The 18,210-nt window shown below is 36.4% G+C and overlaps 1 protein-coding gene across 2 annotated transcripts in view; it reads left to right on the top strand.

Annotated features, from left to right (window-relative positions):
* Positions 1 to 18,210, top strand: part of TOP2B (DNA topoisomerase II beta) — a 58,597-nt gene that overhangs the window by 25,990 nt on the left and 14,397 nt on the right. For both annotated transcript variants that reach the window (XM_021538075.2, XM_021538074.3), the window contains exons 9-21: positions 2,568 to 2,669; positions 2,751 to 2,888; positions 4,448 to 4,586; positions 7,739 to 7,896; positions 8,596 to 8,721; positions 9,397 to 9,507; positions 9,589 to 9,694; positions 9,884 to 9,993; positions 12,152 to 12,244; positions 12,340 to 12,454; positions 15,246 to 15,367; positions 16,144 to 16,292; positions 16,888 to 17,119. In XM_021538075.2, the coding sequence (XP_021393750.1) occupies positions 2,568 to 2,669; positions 2,751 to 2,888; positions 4,448 to 4,586; positions 7,739 to 7,896; positions 8,596 to 8,721; positions 9,397 to 9,507; positions 9,589 to 9,694; positions 9,884 to 9,993; positions 12,152 to 12,244; positions 12,340 to 12,454; positions 15,246 to 15,367; positions 16,144 to 16,292; positions 16,888 to 17,119 (1,701 nt within the window). The remainder of the gene's footprint in view (positions 1 to 2,567; positions 2,670 to 2,750; positions 2,889 to 4,447; positions 4,587 to 7,738; positions 7,897 to 8,595; positions 8,722 to 9,396; positions 9,508 to 9,588; positions 9,695 to 9,883; positions 9,994 to 12,151; positions 12,245 to 12,339; positions 12,455 to 15,245; positions 15,368 to 16,143; positions 16,293 to 16,887; positions 17,120 to 18,210) is intronic.

Here is an 18,210-nt window from a genome sequence, read left to right on the forward strand (position 1 = left end):
ATAGCTTGTTATTATTTATTTATTATATTATTATTTTGAAATATATGTAGGAAAATGTTCTGTATATTCTTCAAAAGTAAGTGCTGTAATTTTTAGTTTTCCCCACTCTCTCAATCCATGCTTTATATTTGTTACTGGGTGTGGGATGTTTGGGCAGTGAACCCCCTCACCAGGAATTGTTGACTAGCTACCCACTGATGGGACAAAATGGGTAGTATAACTGCATTGGCTCTTATCTGCTAACTGGTAAGGAGCTCATTCTAGCTGTTAATTATCATTGTTTGCTGAGAGCTTTTTGTTTCTGCATCTGGGTAAATTTCACCCAGCCAGTAACTTTCCCCTACCTTATTTAAACTTGCTATAAATTCCAAGTAAGTTTTTTTTAGGTTGCTGATGTGGTGTTTTTTGAGGGCTGTTTGGGAGGTCAAGCAGTATGTTGAAATACAACTCCTCTGTTTAGTTCTTGTAAATTTGTTACCTTTTTCAGCACCCCGTGTAAACAAAATTTTGCCATAGCAGACCACCACAAGATTTGACTTCAGGCTCTGATACAGCATTGAAAGAATGTTTGTAGCTATTAACAGTTCTACAGATAACCTTCACTGAGACTTCAAACTGTTTCAATATGGTCATCATAAGTTCTAGATTTCAAATAGTAGCTATGGTAGAAATTGTAGTAGAAACCTCAGCTGTTAACATAGCAATCTAATGATAAATTCAATATGGTGGCACTGCTAACTAATACTACCAATCATTTTAGCAGAAATGTTCAGCCAATACATCTGCAGAGTCAGAAGGTAGATTTGTATGGAGAGAGAATCCCAACCTGCTAAAATTTGCTGGAGTTCAGCAAAAATTTCAGGACTATTCTACATTTCAGATTTATTTTCATAGAATAAATATAATTTTTAAAAATGCAGTAAAAAAAAAAGATTGAGATAGTAAAACAATTTTTTAAAATTAAATTAAATCTTCAAATTTATAGTTAGCTTCTGAATTTTTCTACCATATGAACCATTTATCTTTTCGTAGACCTCAAATGTAGCTTACCTCCAAATTGATGGAAATGCTTGGCTATGAGAAGAATAGTATATAAGAGACAGTCAAAGCTTCATTTGTAAGATTTTTGTTAGCACTTAATTAGATACCTTTGCATTCTGAAGTTTGCAAGGTAGGGATTCCATCATTACCTTCTGGAAAAAGAAGGTTATGCAGTTCTAGCTCTCTTTCCCCATAATTCAAAAGTTATAATAATCTTTGGCAGCCCTCTAGATTCAGAGGGTATTTTTGCCTTTGTGTCTTGTATGGAATTGTTCTGACAGCTGGGGCAGTTCCAGACTGTTCTGGTCCATTTGCCACCTGCTGGTGAGATGGTTGAGAAGGTCCCAGCTCTGAGCTTTGAACATCCATCACTCACAGCTGCATGCTTTAGAATGGACTCAGGAATGGAGAACTGCTGTAATAACTAGTATCTCCTAAGAATAGGAACTGCTGTAGTAACTAGTAAATTGCTGGTTTTCTTGATATGTCAGATGCTACTTTTAACAAAATTTAAAAATTGCTGAAGTTTTAAATTGAAAAATATATTGAGATGTTCCCATAAGCATAAGTTTTCAGTAATGTGATGAGTAAAAAAAATGCATTTTAAGATTGCCATTCAAGTGTGGAATGATTTTGAAACATGTAATTTAGTATTTTCTGGTAATAGCTTTTCTTTACAGTTTGGAAATGGATTTGTTTTTTTTTAAAGTAGCAGGTTATTGATAGATCAGCTTTCCATTGAACTCTCCCTCTGCTGAAACTCTGTCATTCATATGTAGATAAAAACAGTTGTGTTTTAATTTTGGCAGCTTTTGGGGTTTAGATGTGGTTTTTTTGGATGGTTGTTTCTTTTAGAAGAAATGCTATGAGAAAATACTTTGTATGGTACTTCTAATGGTTTGTGTTGCTGTTTTAGTAGATGACTCTAGGAACTGAGAGAAACCATAGATGGTTTCTTTGAACTGCAGCTTATGGTTTGGTTATGACTAATAACATTTACTAGTTAACCATTTTGGTTTTATCTACTCTTTTTTTTTTTTTTTTTAATTTAAATGTCTGCTTTCTGCATGAAGCTGAGAACAACTGCTTTCTCATCAATTCAACTTCTTTACATCTTCAGTCTTTTCACATGCATATTCTGCCTTAAAATGTAAAATCCTAACTTTTGGGATTTGATTGCTAGTTGTTTTTTTCTTTTTGGCTGCTTTTTATGCTTGGTTTTGTTTTCTCTTATTTCTTATCTATTCTTATCTATTAACATTTTATTAATGTTCTGGCTTTTTTGTCTACAAATTTAAAGGAAGGTATTTGAGTAATCAATCAATTAACTTCTGTCATCCTCACTTGAATGAAGACTGAATGACCTGGAAAAACCAGATTTTTCTATCATATGCTGCAACTCAGTGTGCATGGATTTCTGTATCAAAGTATGCCTACAGGGATTTTGTTAATACAGCTATAAACTATTAGGAAATTTAATGGTTATTTTGCTTATTATTTGTATTTTTTTCTCTTTTCTCATTCAGGGTGGTAGGCATGTTGATTACGTGGTGGATCAGGTTGTGGGCAAACTGATAGAAGTGGTGAAAAAGAAGAATAAAGCTGGAGTTTCAGTCAAACCATTTCAGGCAAGTAACTTTATGCAAAAATATTGAAAAAAATGAATGTGAGAATTTTGTCAAGTAAACTGGTTTCTGTGTTTTAAACAGGTGAAGAACCATATATGGGTTTTTGTTAATTGCTTGATTGAAAACCCATCATTTGATTCCCAGACAAAGGAAAACATGACATTGCAGCCTAAAAGTTTTGGGTCCAAGTGCCAGCTATCTGAGAAATTTTTTAAAGCAGTAAGTAAGCCTCTTTTTTTTTTCCCTTGTGAAGTGGTAATTGACACACTGGATTAAGTGTATGTATGTTCTATAGCAGAAGATTAGTTATAGTTCATTGTGGTACTGCAGTGACATTTGCATACTCAGGAAGTGGGATGAAGTCTGTTCATTCTCTGGTCTTAATAATGGATACAGTGACTGTGTTTTGACTGTTGCCCTGGATTTAAAAGTGAGCTTCAAGCTGATCAACTTGTTTGTTGGAGATTCTGGCATTTACATTGGCAAATGAAATGAATTTGACTCTTAAAATCTAAACAAGGTCCTTGATTATTGTTTTTTGTGTTAAAATATTTTTCTGAAGTTGAGAATATTGTCTGCCTTACTCTTTGGTATCAGTCCTATTCTGTTTCACTGGAGTGAAAAGAGAAGGAGAGGATATTTCAAATTTACTTGTTTGTCCAGTAATCAAGGAAATGCAAAATGGCGCCTGTAGTATTCAAAGTGATCATTATTGTCAGGAAGTAAGTTTAAATTTTTTTCTGTAGATGGACTAAGAATTGCTGTTCTAAATGAATGTATTTGTAGAAATACATCACAGAGGTTTTTCCTCTACTATATTTTCATACAATAAAGGAGAAGTAGAATTGTCCTATTTATTTATATGTGTTCTATTATTTATTTATATATGTTCTATTTAATGCCAATAGCCTTAAATTAAACTCTAGTAGTGAAGAGAACAGTGCCACTGCTAATATTCCTGGTATCAAAACTTTACTGATTCTATAGTGGTTTATTCTTCTAATTCTGTGTTATAGAATTTAGAGGGGAAATAATAACATAACAGACTTGCATAACAAAATCTGAAGAATAAATACATGTATTACCATCAGCAGTTATAGTGTTTTTAATATTCCCAGAAATAAACATTGATTTCCAGATGCATTAAGTGTGCAGTACAATCTCAACAATGAATGCTGGGATAATTAAAAGCCAAAGCTCAAAGTATTTTGCTCCATCTGTATTTTCTTTTGATGTGAAACAAAACCTGAAGCAGTTTTAGTTTAGAAAATATACTATATGCTGGTTTTGCTGCAGATGTGTTTCTAAAATTGGCATCAGATTCTCAAGGGGTTGGTAGAAAGCTCATTCTTAAATAGTTTTGATTGTCCTTCAGCCATTTTCAGTGATTTCCAAAGAAAATTTAAATGGTCATAAATATCCCATAAGGCTGCTTTTTGCTGTCAAAATCCAGGAAACAAATGCTTAGTACCTAAAATGTCTCAGCACATCAACTACACAGCATAAGACAACCTCTTGTTAGGTCTCAGACCTCCTTTGCTCTTTCCATCAGTTATAGAAGTGTTGGAAAAGGAAACTCCTTTTGTGATGTGTTTTAGTTGTATGTGCATAAAGTGCTAAATACTAAGGTGTGTGTTAATCCCTTCACCTTTCATAGGTTCGATTCTTAAAATTTAGAGGGCTTTAGAAGCAGTGTTAATGATTTAAAACTGAGATGTAAGAATCTGCTATCTGAAGCTTTATTTTTCTCATCCACAATTCTGATTTGTTGCTTGTAGGCCTCTAACTGTGGTATCATAGAGAGTATTTTGAATTGGGTCAAATTTAAGGCACAAACTCAACTGAACAAAAAATGTTCTTCAGTGAAACACAGTAAAATCAAGGGCATTCCGAAACTGGATGATGCTAATGATGCTGGTAAGACCACTTACTTTTAAATTCTTTACTGTTTCATAAATTCTTCACAGACATGCTAATTTGAAGCCTGACTTTTATTTCTCATTCTTTTGTGGTTTTTAATAAAAATCTTCCTGGTTTTCTAAACTTTCTAGAGCTAGAATTCAAATGTGATGGTGTGTTTGGTGTCAGGAATGCTGTCCTGTTTACGGTAGAAAATTAATAACACTGAACAAAAGTGGCAGTCTAGGTTGGTATTGGAAGAGTGTGTATCTTCTAACTGTGATTTCCTGCTAAATGGTGGTACCAATATTCCATTTTGGATTGATCTTTTTGACCTTTCTAATGTAGAAAGATCAGAATCTTTGTAGGGTCAGAAGGTAGAGGAAGTAAATCACGTAGTGTGCAGACCTGAGGGAATGGCTGAAGAGACTTATTTCATTAGACTTTAAATGCCATAGGTTCCTGTCTGGGAATATAGGGCAAGCTGGCAATCTCTGCTCGTTTGCTATCTTAGTACAGATAAGGGATCGGGATCAGCTGGCAGTCTGCCAATAGCAATGGGATGGGAGTTGCTGAATGATATGAGGGGCACACATGGCTAAAGAGCTCAAAATGTTGCCAATCTGTGTTATTATTAGTTGTTTTTTTAATACATCCTCACACTTAACAAGGGTAGAGAAATTGCAGTGAAGTATGTGGGTGGGCTGAATAGGTAAAAGCATGGAACAGTAAGAAAGAGGCTTGGTTTTGGTTGGGTTTTTTGGTTGGTTTGGATTTTTTTTTGTGCTTCAACATTCAAGCCAAAGGTGACTTGATGAGATGGTGGTTCTGTTTAATTTTCCTCCCTTTCATTATGGTTCCTTCATTATTAATTTTTTAATTGAGTTTTCTTCAGTATTTAATTACTTTTTAATTTATTCAGATATCATATTTTGCCTCAAAAGTTGATAATTGCATCTACTCTAGTATTTTGCCTGTGGAATTTTCACTCCTCATTCAGATAGCAGTTCCTGATACTTTTCTTGCCAATAAAATTATGTGCTTGAAGAATTATGTATTTTCATGGATATCAAGCCTAGTGCTCCTAACTCATATAATGAATGATTTTGGACACAAATTTTTTTTAGTTTTTTTAGCTTTGCTTTGGAGATCAGGCTTCAAAATCACTTCTTACTCTTTTTTTTTTTTTTGACTGGAGGTGAGGGGAAGGGAGAATCTCTTAACAAGGGAGCTAATAAAATATTCTATTAGTTTTCATCCTGAAAATTCCTCAACTACGAAGGCATATAGGGATTCATTTGGGCTGCACACTCATGCCCAAAGCTTTGCATGACTTGAATGCCTGTTACCCAGGTATTTCTCTGATGCCTAATTATTGTTTCATGTTGAGGGAACTCTGCATCTCCTGAGGAGGCTTAGCCAGGTGTTGATTTGTTGAAGATGTGGAATATACTGGATTTCTGATACTGAAGACATCTCACATTCAGGGTGGACACACAGGAAGTGCAGCAGGGAGAGTTTTCTGGCCACAAACCCCTCTGACTTTAGTTATTTCTGTGGTTTTTATATTTTATCTTTACTTCAAGAGTGAGTTTGAAGCTGAGGTCCAGCATCCACAGGTTTCTTGTGTGCCTGGTGCCCTGAATGTTTTAATCATTGCTAGTTAATGCTAAAGTATAGGAGAGATGCTTATCTGTAGAGTGATGCATGTGCTGCTCCCCCTTCTCTGTAAAGAAAGGGTCCTATACCTGGTCATTCTTGCCACCTTGAGCAGCTGTACATAGTTCTGTGGCATGTTGGAGGAGAAGAGGTAGAAATGAAAACAACAATTAAGAATATAGGATTGTAAGGGAGCAGCTAGATTATTATATCAGATGAAGCATAAAAGCATTTTTTGAACCTGTCATTTCATGTAGTTTTGTCTTGGAGTTCTTTAGAGCTGTGCCTAAGAAAATACCTGGCATATTTTATTTCCATGAAATTAATTGCTACTGATTGCATCCATTCCGGAAGAAAGTGAACTTTGATGACATTCACGTGTGTTTTCTGCAGTTCATTTATGAAAAATATTGGCTTTTATATATTCTAAAGCATCAGACTGATGTTTCTCTAGGTATTTGGAGTCCACCTTGCTGGTAGGTAGTCACTGCCAGTGTGAAAAACTGCCTTAGATTATATTAAGCAACATGTCTTGATTCAGAAAACCAAAGGTACTGAATGTAAGTTCTGTGTAATAGGAAGTATGGGCTGGTCTTTATCTACGAGGTAAAGGCAAATTACAGCACACATTTTAAATACCACTATATTCAAAATTACCTTATTAGCAGTAGGTGAGACTCAGCCAGCTTGAAGTGTTTTTATTTTGGAGTCTTTCCTACCATAGGCCTTGATAAAATAGCAAAGCTACTTAATGAACATTTGCACTGTAGCAGAAGGGTGGGTTCCTTTTCTCAGCCTGCTTGTTATTTAGAACATCTATTCCACTGCTACAGTTGCAATAGGCAGAACATAAATGTTATTCCAGTTTTGAGCACACAGGCACCGAAATGCTGTGTGTCTTGTAGAATCAAAATCACACTGTTAGTAAAGATTTGTTTTTCTGTTTGAGAAATTTGTGAGGTGTAAGAAGTGCAAATGTTCTCATTGTTTGAGCTTTTCTCACAATTTTTTTGTACAGTTGTCTGGCTTTAGCTGATAGACAATTAAAAGGGAAAACCATAAAAATGTGATTTAACAATTTACTATTTAAAATATATGTGAGGAAAGTGAAAATGCAGAATGGGAAATAACTCCTGTATGTAACTCAGACATGCATATAATGTATATGTGTAAGGAATTTGCAGCTAGCAAACTGAAATAGTGAAGGTAGAGAAGCAATCTGTCTTTTTTGTGCAGATGTGTGGAAACCATTATATAAGATGTGGCACCATTGCATCCAATTTGGTCCTTGTCCATAGCAATCCATAGTGTACTGCTGAGGGCAAGGATACTCATTACTGTGCAGTTTTAGTGGTATGGAAGGGCATCCCTAATAAGAGAAATTCAGCCTACTTAAATTACCTGATGAGAAAAAATTACCTGTAGAGTAGAAAGAATTAAACTGTATTTCTTTTAATTGAGTTAACGCTTTCTGGTTTTTTGCCTTCCCTCTACTTCTTCCTGGCCTGCAGGTGGCAAACATTCCCTGGACTGCACGTTGATATTAACAGAAGGAGACTCAGCCAAATCTTTAGCTGTCTCTGGCCTAGGTGTTATTGGTAGAGACAGATATGGAGTCTTCCCACTCAGGGGCAAAATTCTCAATGTCCGAGAAGCTTCTCACAAACAGGTGTGTAGTTTTGTCCTTTCCTTTTTGCTGACAAATGGATGTCCTCCTGTTTATTCTTGTTTTCTAGATTTACATCTTAGTATTTTAATTTTTTCATGGAAGTTTTGTGACTGAGATTTCATAAAGTGCAAGCTATTTTGAAGCCTGGGATAAGCATGTAAATATTAACTGTAGCAACGCAGTACTGGGATTATAAAGTTCATTTCTTCACAAGTGAAAGGAAATCTTGCTATGACTCACATTCACATTTCACATGAGTACTTAAAGCCCCTAAAACTTTGTATTCTCTCCATTACCATGTGATGTCATGGACTCACAACATGAATCAGCAGCATTACCCCATTACATTGCTCCTGCTGCCATTCATAATTTGTCTGTAATAAGAGGTGTGCTGCAGATGCCCATAAAAACAGTGGAAAAAGAAGGCAGCTTTGTGAGATGACTTTTTGATACACATTCAGTTTTCTCCCAGCTTTCCTGATCCAAAGTGCTCTGGCTGTAGTGGAGCAAGAGAGTGGTGCAGTCTCATGAATTTGCATGTATGGAAAAAATCATTAAAAGTGCAAACAAAGGCTTCAAGGGGTGGGAATAAAAAGCTTATGAAGTTGAGGTCAGCGTGCATTGAAAAATAAATCAAGATTGGGATATTTCTGAATCTCTACTTTTTATGCTGGCTACAAAAATAACTTCTTTGTACAGATCATGGAAAATGCAGAAATCAACAACATCATCAAAATTGTTGGATTACAATACAAGAAAAGCTATGAAGATCCAGAATCTCTGAAAAGCTTGAGATATGGAAAAATTATGATCATGACAGATCAGGTAAGTCTGAAATTCACAGGTTTTAATCTAAAGAGCTTCTTAAAATGTGTTTAGCTGCAATTTCATAGGTTCTGAGGTTTCTTTAAGGGATTCATTTATCTGTGTTGTTTTGGTTGTTCTAAATGTACAGCTGAACTTTCCTGCAGGAAATAGCAAGAAGCCAAAATAATAATAAAAACATGCTATTGATAATTCAAAAATATGTTGAAAGTAAGGACAAAATAGACAGTAAATGAGGTGGTATTGTTAGCATGTTGGGTAGAAACAAGAATGTGGGCAGGTTTTTTTTGGATAATCTCATGATTGAACTATCAAACATCTTGCCACCAATGAGAACTGTGGCTAGGTTTGGCTTTTTTCCACAAAAATTCTGCTCTGTGGTGTCTGGGAGAGCTGTCTAGCTCTCAGCAAAAACATGCCACAGACAGAGAAATCTTGAACAGCAACCATGTACTTGGCTTGGGAGAGCTTTTTTCATAGCTCAGGGACAGTGACTTTCACAGGTGGTTATTTCATACCCAGGTCCACTTTGGAATCCAAATTAAAACCAATTGTTCCTTTCTATGCTTTTTGTCATCAGACATTGTGCTGATGTATTCAAACCAGTGAGTGGGTTTTTTGGTGGTTTGGGGAATCTGATACAAGATTGCTTCATGTTTCCATGTTCTGATTCAGGATCAGGATGGATCTCACATAAAGGGCTTGTTGATCAATTTTATTCATCACAATTGGCCATCACTGTTGAAACATGGTTTTCTTGAGGAATTCATCACCCCTATTGTTAAGGTATGGGCTCTGTTATTGAGATTTTATGGATTACTTACAGCACAACAGAAATGTTGATTTTGTTTGTTTGTTTTTTCAAAGGCAAGCAAAAATAAGCAAGAACTTTCATTCTATAGTATTCCTGAATTTGATGAGTGGAAAAAGCATATGGAAAATCATAAAGCGTGGAAGATAAAATACTACAAAGGTTTGTTTAAAAACAAATATGTGAACCCTAAGAATAAATAATAATAAATGGGTGCTATAAAGTTTTAATATAGCTTTTCATGATAGTATCTTACATAATGATTTTATAATATTCCCAGGAAAATAAAAGAGACAAAATAATAAAACTTAAATTTTGAATAATGTGTAACTATTTCTTTTTATTGTACAGGGTTGGGTACCAGCACTGCTAAAGAAGCAAAAGAGTATTTTGCAGACATGGAAAGACATCGGATCTTGTTTCGCTACGCTGGGCCTGAGGATGATGCTGCCATTACACTGGTAAGAACTCAGAAAAGTGATTCTATATTATGTTTTTATTTTTCATTGTGTGCTGAAAATGGCACATGAGGAAGTTGTGACAGGGCTTGTTTTGTTTCATTTTTTTTGAGTACCTGAATGCAGCAGTTTTGGAAACTGGGTGGAAACACCAATTAAGTGTAGTGGTTTTGGTTTGCCAATTGTTCGTTTCCTGGCCAAGGCAGCCATTAATGAAGTGTAAATAGCGTGTAGTAAAATACTTGTGTTTCAAAGAAAGCTGGTGGAAGGACAAAGTATGAAGTGTCTGGAATTAAGCTGTTTTCTCAAGAAATGTTTCAACTTTTATCTGCTTTAATTTGCTATTTTAATTGTAGGTGACATTAGCGAGAAAAAAGGGTAGGAGAGAAAAAAGAGGAAAATACCTATCTTAGACAAAACAACTTTTTTCTTATCATGTGGGTACAGTAAAATGTGTGGTTTTACTAACAGAATTCTGATCTCTATTTCTGCAAAGGGACCTCCATACACAGGCTGGTATATAAGGCCATGTAACCAGTTATCTCTGATCCTCACTGTTATGTAAAATAGTGTTCTGTCAGTCTGGGAAGAAGCTGTTCACCTCTGTTACACCTCAGCAACTACCAGCTAGTTCTGGAGCTGTGTACAGAAGCTTCACTTACACTTTCACCTGCATTTCCTCAGCTGATCGCTGGAATCCCAGCCCCAATTTTACCTCTGGGTGACCTTTTGATAGCTGAAATCTAGGAAAGCAAAAATTCTTTCACAGAGCAACTTCTTCACTATTCTGAAGAGCTCTTTTGCTAGTAAATTAAGTATTAGAAGAGCAGTTTTAAGTGGAGAAGCCAAAAAAAAACCCTTTCTTATTCTACTGAAGAATAAATATTTGAGAACAGTTCTTAATTCCATTAATTCTGGTTTTATTCTATTGAAATAATTTTTATGCTGATCCACTCTTGGTCATTTGTCACTTCAGTGGTCTAGAAAAGGTATAGGTAAACTGAAAAAAAAATGTAAGAACTTAGTCCTGTTTTTTGCAAAAGCCTAATCTTAAATTTTAAGATGTCTGGCACTGTGAATTATCAAGCTTTGTTCACATGGGAAGTCAGTCTGATGCAAAACAGGGTGATATGGCTTAGGCCCTTTCTCAGAAACTAAGTTACATTTAATATTTATTATATAGCATCTTGGTCTCCAAGGAATTGACACAACTCGTTGAGGTCTTTTGGAGTGCTCCCATCGGAGTCCTTTGAAAAAGATGGTGCTGCTGAATGTGTTCTTATGCAGGAGAGTAGTTGAAATCAGGACATGATGAAGTTTCTGTATATTACTCCCTGAGAAAAAAAAAGACAGTACTTCAGCAGCTCACAGAATTTCTCCAAAGTAGTCAAAATCTTGTTTAAACCACATGTTCAGTTTTTATATCTTTTTCTCTTTTTGGGAGAAGAAACTCACTAGAGAGGAACTCTATTTCTGTAACACCACAAAGTTAGAACATTCCTGTGTCCTTTTGTAGTGATAAATGGTTGCTGGAAAGTGATGCCTTGTCATCATGAAGGCTGAGGCTGTCAGTCAGCTGGCCCAAACTCTGGCTTAGGCTTTTTGAGCAGTGTCAATTCTGTCAGGCTGTCAATTTTCGTAAGAGGACTAGGGATGGCCAGTCAGGAACAGCCACAAGTTATTGACAAAGCAAAAAGGGCATGGAGAGGACATGAGTGGGATATTTTTTCTAATACCTTCACTTGATTGTCTTGATGAGAGCTGGTTGCAGCTCAGTCTAAATGATAAACCCAAGCTTTAAAGCTGTGTGGGGAAAGACCTTCAAACCTGTGTGTCAAAGCGCAACTCTGATGTGAAGAAGGGAAGAAGAATGATAAGATTTGTCTAAATGTGTGCAGATTTCAGGAAAGCAATATAAATTTAAATTGCAAACAGTGAGAGATCTGTCATTTCAAAAAACCTTGTGCAAAAATGTCTGAGTAGTCATGTACTGGTACTGCTCTTTAAATGTAAACATTACTTATACGGATTAGCTTGTCCAAATAAGCCTTATTGAATACTTGATCAGAAAGTGCAATATACTTAGAATTCTGACTGAAGCAACAAACATTTGCACAAACATTTATATGCTGATACTTTAGTGTACTTGAAATCTTTACAGGCCTTCAGTAAGAAGAAGATTGATGACCGAAAAGAATGGTTAACAAATTTCATGGAAGACAGACGGCAGCGTCGACTACACGGCCTTCCAGAGGTTAGTCCTAGATAATAGCAATAAATCTACCAGGTGAGATTTAAATGTAGTGTAGTTTTTGTATTGAATGAATAATGTATGTGGCTTTTTTTCAGCAATTTTTATATGGTACAGCAACAAAACATTTGACCTACAATGATTTCATTAACAAGGAGTTGATCCTTTTCTCAAATTCAGACAATGAGAGATCTATCCCTTCCCTTGTTGATGGTAAGCTGATAATTCATTATGATTTTTTGGAATATTTCTGTTTATTGATTGGTTTTTAGAGCTGTGATTTGTACTGGAATCATTCAGGTAGAGAATACAAGAACTTCCGTGCATATGTTTGTAATCATTTTGTATATCATTGGTATTCTGGGTGCTTTAGGAAGAGCAGTGCCAAGGGGGTCAAGGGAGGTGCAGCCCTGGTGATGCCACATCTGCTGTGTCCAGTTCTGGGCTCCTGAGTACAAGAGAGACATGGAGCACCTGGAGTGGGTCCAGAGGAGAGTTGTGAAGATGACTAAGGGTCTGGAGCATCTCTCTTTGAGGAAAGGCTGAGGGCCTGTTCAGTCTCAAGAGATGATTGAGAGGGGACCTTATCAATGTGTATAAGTATCTAAAGGGGAGGTGTCGAGAGGATGGAGCCAGGATCTTCTCAGTGATGCCAAACAATAGGACAAGAGGCACTGGACAGACACTGATGCAAGGGAAGTTCCACCTGAGCATGAGGAAGAACTTCTTCAGTGTGCAGTGACTGACCACACACTGGAACAGATTTCCCAGAGGGGGTGTGGAGTCTCCCTCAGTGGAGATATTAGAGTGAGAGACACCATATCCTGTGCAAAGATGATCCTGCCTGGGGAGGTTGGACCAGATGAGCCGCTGTGATCCCTTCCAGCCTGAACAATTTAGTGATTTATGTGCTAAGGAATTGCCATGTTTCTTCTGTGAGCAAGCTGAAGCTGTTGCTCTGCAGGCTTTTTACTTAACTAGATCTATTCCCTAGTCCCTACAAGGGCTTTGTTTCTGCTCATACCATCAGAGAAAGCAAGTCTCTTAAGTGCTTATAATAATTAACATTCAAGTCAGCAGCTGAGTGCAGATGAAGATGCAAATGTTTTCTCCCCTCAGTCTTGCACCACAGGCAGTGCTGTAGTGTTTATTGACCTGTAATCTTGTTAGGCTCTTGTCAGTCAGGTTTACTAACCCTCCCCTTGCAGTAGCATGTACATTAAAAGGAGCAGTTTTTACTACACTACAGCTTCATTTGTAAAACTGTCTGCAGACAACGTGAACAGGCATTTCTGCCCATGTCATTGTCTGTGTGCACAAGCTTACTATGATCAGGAAAAAGGCCTTGAGACTTTGGGGAGTGGTGAAGTGCATTTATCTCCAGTTCTCAGTACATTTTAGAGTGGAGCTGGTCAGAATTCTTAACACTACAGACTAATACCAAGCTATTAGTGCAGGAAGAGCTTTTTGTGTTTTGGATGAAAGAGAGGGATTGTTCAGGGGGTAGGGGCAGTAGCTTCACAGTAAGATGGATCCCTAGCTTTGATACAGAATGAAACTGAGTTAGGTATGGAGATTCCCACCTACGGAACCAAAGGATTTCAGTTTCTGATTCAGCTTCTCCAGACTTACTTCCTCCCATACCTGGGCACTTGCAGAGCTATATGTTTCAAGAGATCATTGCTCCTTAGAACATAGTGTACTCAGACTGCCTTCTCAGAAACAGCAAAACGATTTTGCTGAAACATTGAATATTTAAGAATGAACTTGCAGTGGACTGTTTCTACAGAAATGTACGAAAATAAGAAGGGAACATAGTCATTAATATATTTGTGTTTGTCTATGTGTAACAATATAGGTGTATATATAATACTACAAATATTATATATAATTCCTATGAGTGTTTCTGCCAACTTTGGCTGTAATTCTGCATTCTGGGCATGGATATATGAATTGTGCAGCAGGTGTAGTGCTCTAGGAATGGTTTTTGTCCTTTAGCATTATCAGGTGATATATGACAGGCTAGCCCAGTGGCAAATCTCAGGAAAAGTAATGAAAATGAAGAATTTTGACTGTATCTTCACAACTGGTTACAATTCTTGCTGCTTGGTGATTCTCCTTTTAAAGGAAGTACTTTAAGTCTGTTGTATTCCATAGAGTGCTGGAAGAAAAACATGATGCAGAGCCACTGTAAAAAATTTGGATATTACATATTTGAATGAAATGGAAATTGAAGTCAGTCTCTTTTTTTTTTTTGTCTTCTTTCCAGCTTTTGCTCTTATATTTGACCCACTTTACTAATGGTAACATTAAACAATATTTTAGTTCATTTTAGAAATGTATGTGAATTAAGACATTGAATAGCTCAATAAGCATGATCTAGAACTGGTTATCAAGTTCTGGATAACAGGAAATATAATGCAATCCCTTCCACACAGCTGTTGATACTAAAGTGTGCCTAAGCAATGAAAATAAACATTTTCAGAAGATCAGATCAGAAGATCAAAGGCTGGCTTCTTTCTTAAAACTTTAAAAGATCACAAGAGGATAACATTTTTTGGTATTGAATTTTAATACATATTTGAGAATTTCACACAATAACTAAAATTTCAGAGTTCTGTGAAATCCATGTAAGCTGCAGTTACAGCTGTCATTGCTGAATTTGTGCTGATATTCTTAGGAAAAAGAGTTTGCTGAGCAGAATGGAAAGAATTCTTGACTTGTGGAAGTTGCATATTTAGGATCAAGGTGCAGTTTATTAGAATGATATATTGAATGCTGTATAATTGGCTGAAAAGGTTGTGTTTCCACTTTTTTGGTAATTTTTTGAGTTTGGTAAAATATTTTTAATTACTTAAAAAATGATATATTTATTATTTTGTTAATATTTCTATTTAATGTTTAGACTTCTTTTGAGAGATTAGAAATGATAATAAGGCAAAGGAAGTTTATCACTTGAAAACATTTGCTTGTGTATGTGTTGAATATGGGATGTTCTTAATAGGTCTGAAACCAGGGCAACGCAAGGTTCTGTTCACTTGCTTTAAGAGAAATGATAAACGTGAAGTAAAGGTTGCTCAGCTGGCTGGTTCTGTGGCTGAAATGTCAGCTTACCACCATGGGGAGGTGAGTATGGAGGATGGTGAAGTTGTGAGGAATTTCAGCCTATGTAAAATATTAGGTAAATGTTTCTGCTATTAAAATTGCAAACTATTGACTACAATTCTACCAATCACAGGTGTACATTTAAAGAACATGAACCAAGCGGTGTGTAGCTTGATAAGACAGCATATTTTCTTTCTTTCCAAGTGTTGGTGCTCAGTGTTATCCCAAATACACCGTGGGTTGTGCCAAAATAGTAGATAACTAATTACCTAAACAACTAGATTCTGAAATCATAGGACTGTAGGAACTGTGTTCTAGGACAATTTTTGACTGAAACAAGAAACATGCAGTATTTTAAGTGAAGAAGCCGAGGCTGTTCTTCGAAACTTATCACAGTGTCAGAACAAAGATTTTTTTTTAGCTCCTGTTTTGTTTATATTTATCTGAAATATTAGCAAGAGTGGCTATATTAACCACCCATTCATCCCTTCTCTTCTCCCTTTAGAAGCCATGAGCAGTGGTTTGTGCATGCAAGTGTGGTCAGTTCACATCCCTTTACTTCCCCCAGAGAAGTGTTTTTGAAGAAGTTGAGAAGCTCAGGAGTTTTCATAAGCATAGAATATGTATTCCCAGCAGCCCTTGTAATAGGTTACAACAGTCCTTTCTCAGGGAGATTGCTTTCTTAAAGATATATTTCATGTTCATCACACAATTTTGGGCCATTAAAAATAGCTTTCGCTGGCTGATGAGGATAGACTGTCTCATACTTGTTACTATAAATATGTATTTTCTTGCAGCAAGCATTAATGATGACTATAGTCAACTTGGCTCAGAACTTTGTTGGAAGTAACAATGTGAATCTGTTACAACCTATTGGTCAGTTTGGCACCAGGCTTCATGGTGGAAAGGATGCTGCCAGCCCTCGTTATATTTTCACCATGTTAAGGTAAACTATTCATGTCTGGCTAAATGCATACTTCTAAATAGCCTTCTTATGAAACTTATCCTTTCACAACTCCTTTTTTAGGGGGCTGGGGGAGAGAAATGGAGAAAGATCTAAATATTTTGATAGAAGCTCATATTTTGCTTTGGATCTCATAAGTGTGGTTTTGAACATTCATAACATTTTGCTACTCCTACAGATAAGCAAGGAAATTTTGCAAGTATTTGGATGCTGTGTTGCTTTATTACTGGGTGCCCCAGTGTCACACTGAGCTGTGTGTTCTGAAAGCTTCAAAGGATGATATTTTGTAGATGTTAAATGTCAACAGTTGCTAGTGTACCGGGTACATGTGTTACTGTGAAGGAAACAAACTTCATCTGTTATGAACACTATTCCATTGGGAAGAACTTTGTTATCTCAGGAAGTGTATACATTGGATTTTCAGCTTCAGAATGGCAAAGAGAGAGAAAGATGTGAGAAGAATCTGCAAACAGATCATATCTGAGCCCAAGGGCTGTTAAAGCAAAATGTTCTTTACTTACTGGCCTTGAGGTTAAATGGTTTAATGGTTTTCTTTTTTTTTTTTTTTTTTTTAAAGCCCTTTAGCAAGGCTACTTTTTCCATCAGTGGATGACAACTTACTTAAATTCCTGTATGATGACAACCAACGTGTAGAGCCTGAATGGTATATTCCCATCATTCCCATGGTCTTAGTAAACGGAGCTGAAGGAATTGGCACTGGCTGGGCATGCAAACTGCCAAACTATGATACCAGAGAGATTGTAAACAATGTCAGACGAATGCTGGATGGCCTAGATCCCCACCCAATGGTAAAAATAATAGTATATATTGGTATTTTTTATGTGTGTACTTACAAAATCAATTCCTATCTCTCTAGAACTTCTCTAATTTTTATAGTGTCAGAGTTGGTTTGTCCCAGTAATTTTATGTAGAAGCTCTACTTGACTGTTGGGATGAGGCTGAGGAAGTTCACTTTGAAGCAAAAACATTGCTATTTGTATTTTTAGCAATTATTTTAGAGGACATTTTTTCAGTCTACTGACTGTTACAAGTCTTACCAGGGTCTTTGTGACATGTCAGTAGAGGAAAAAGTTATATCACTTTCTTTTTGAAGGTACTAGTTAAGTATCTTCAGCCAAAGTTAACATTTCCTTTCTCTTCTCTGTATTGTTCTCTCTTTTATATAGCTGTAGGCAGAGGAGAAGATACTGCTGCTGTTCAAGAAAATCAGCAACTTCTGAACTGCATTTAGCTTCTGTTTATTCAAAATTTTACAAGTCCCAGAAGTGGTGTGAAAAAAATTGGGCAGGAGGAATACCCGTGTGAACCCACAATATCTGTGACCAAGAGATGAAATACAGTTGATGTAATCTTAATTTTACAACTGATGAATATTGCTGCTTGGCTGTGTTTATTAAGCCATAGAAGCAGAAACATCTTTTCTTCCCTATTTAGATCACAGTTCACTGAGTGTGCAATATCAATTTTTAAGACATAGTGGCTTTCCTTTTTCAAATTCTTGGAATAATGAGATTTTTTTTTTAATTAATGCAATCCATTGCCCTTCATTTAGGACTAATAGGCTTTCTGTGTAGTCTCACAGCCAACTGAAGCTTACAGTGCTTGAAGGAGGCAGTTCTGCCTCCATCTAGCTCCTTTCTGTATGCTGGTGTGTGTTTGTGCGAAGCTGGATAAGGAAATCAATCCAGTTAAAAAAAAATTCCTCAGCCTGTTAGTTACAATTTGGCCTGGATGGGTTCCACTATCTTTGCCAAACAGCACAAAAATGAAAAAATGGTTAGGGGAGGTAGCACCACTTCTGTAGTTACTGTGGGGTCTTTATCTGCTTTCTGTCTGCCTTAATTGTGCTTAGAGTTTTCTTTAAGAAAGAGGAAGAAAA

The sequence above is a fragment of the Lonchura striata genome, chromosome 1 (assembly GCF_046129695.1).
Source record: "Lonchura striata isolate bLonStr1 chromosome 1, bLonStr1.mat, whole genome shotgun sequence".
NCBI classification, from domain to species: domain Eukaryota; kingdom Metazoa; phylum Chordata; class Aves; order Passeriformes; family Estrildidae; genus Lonchura; species Lonchura striata.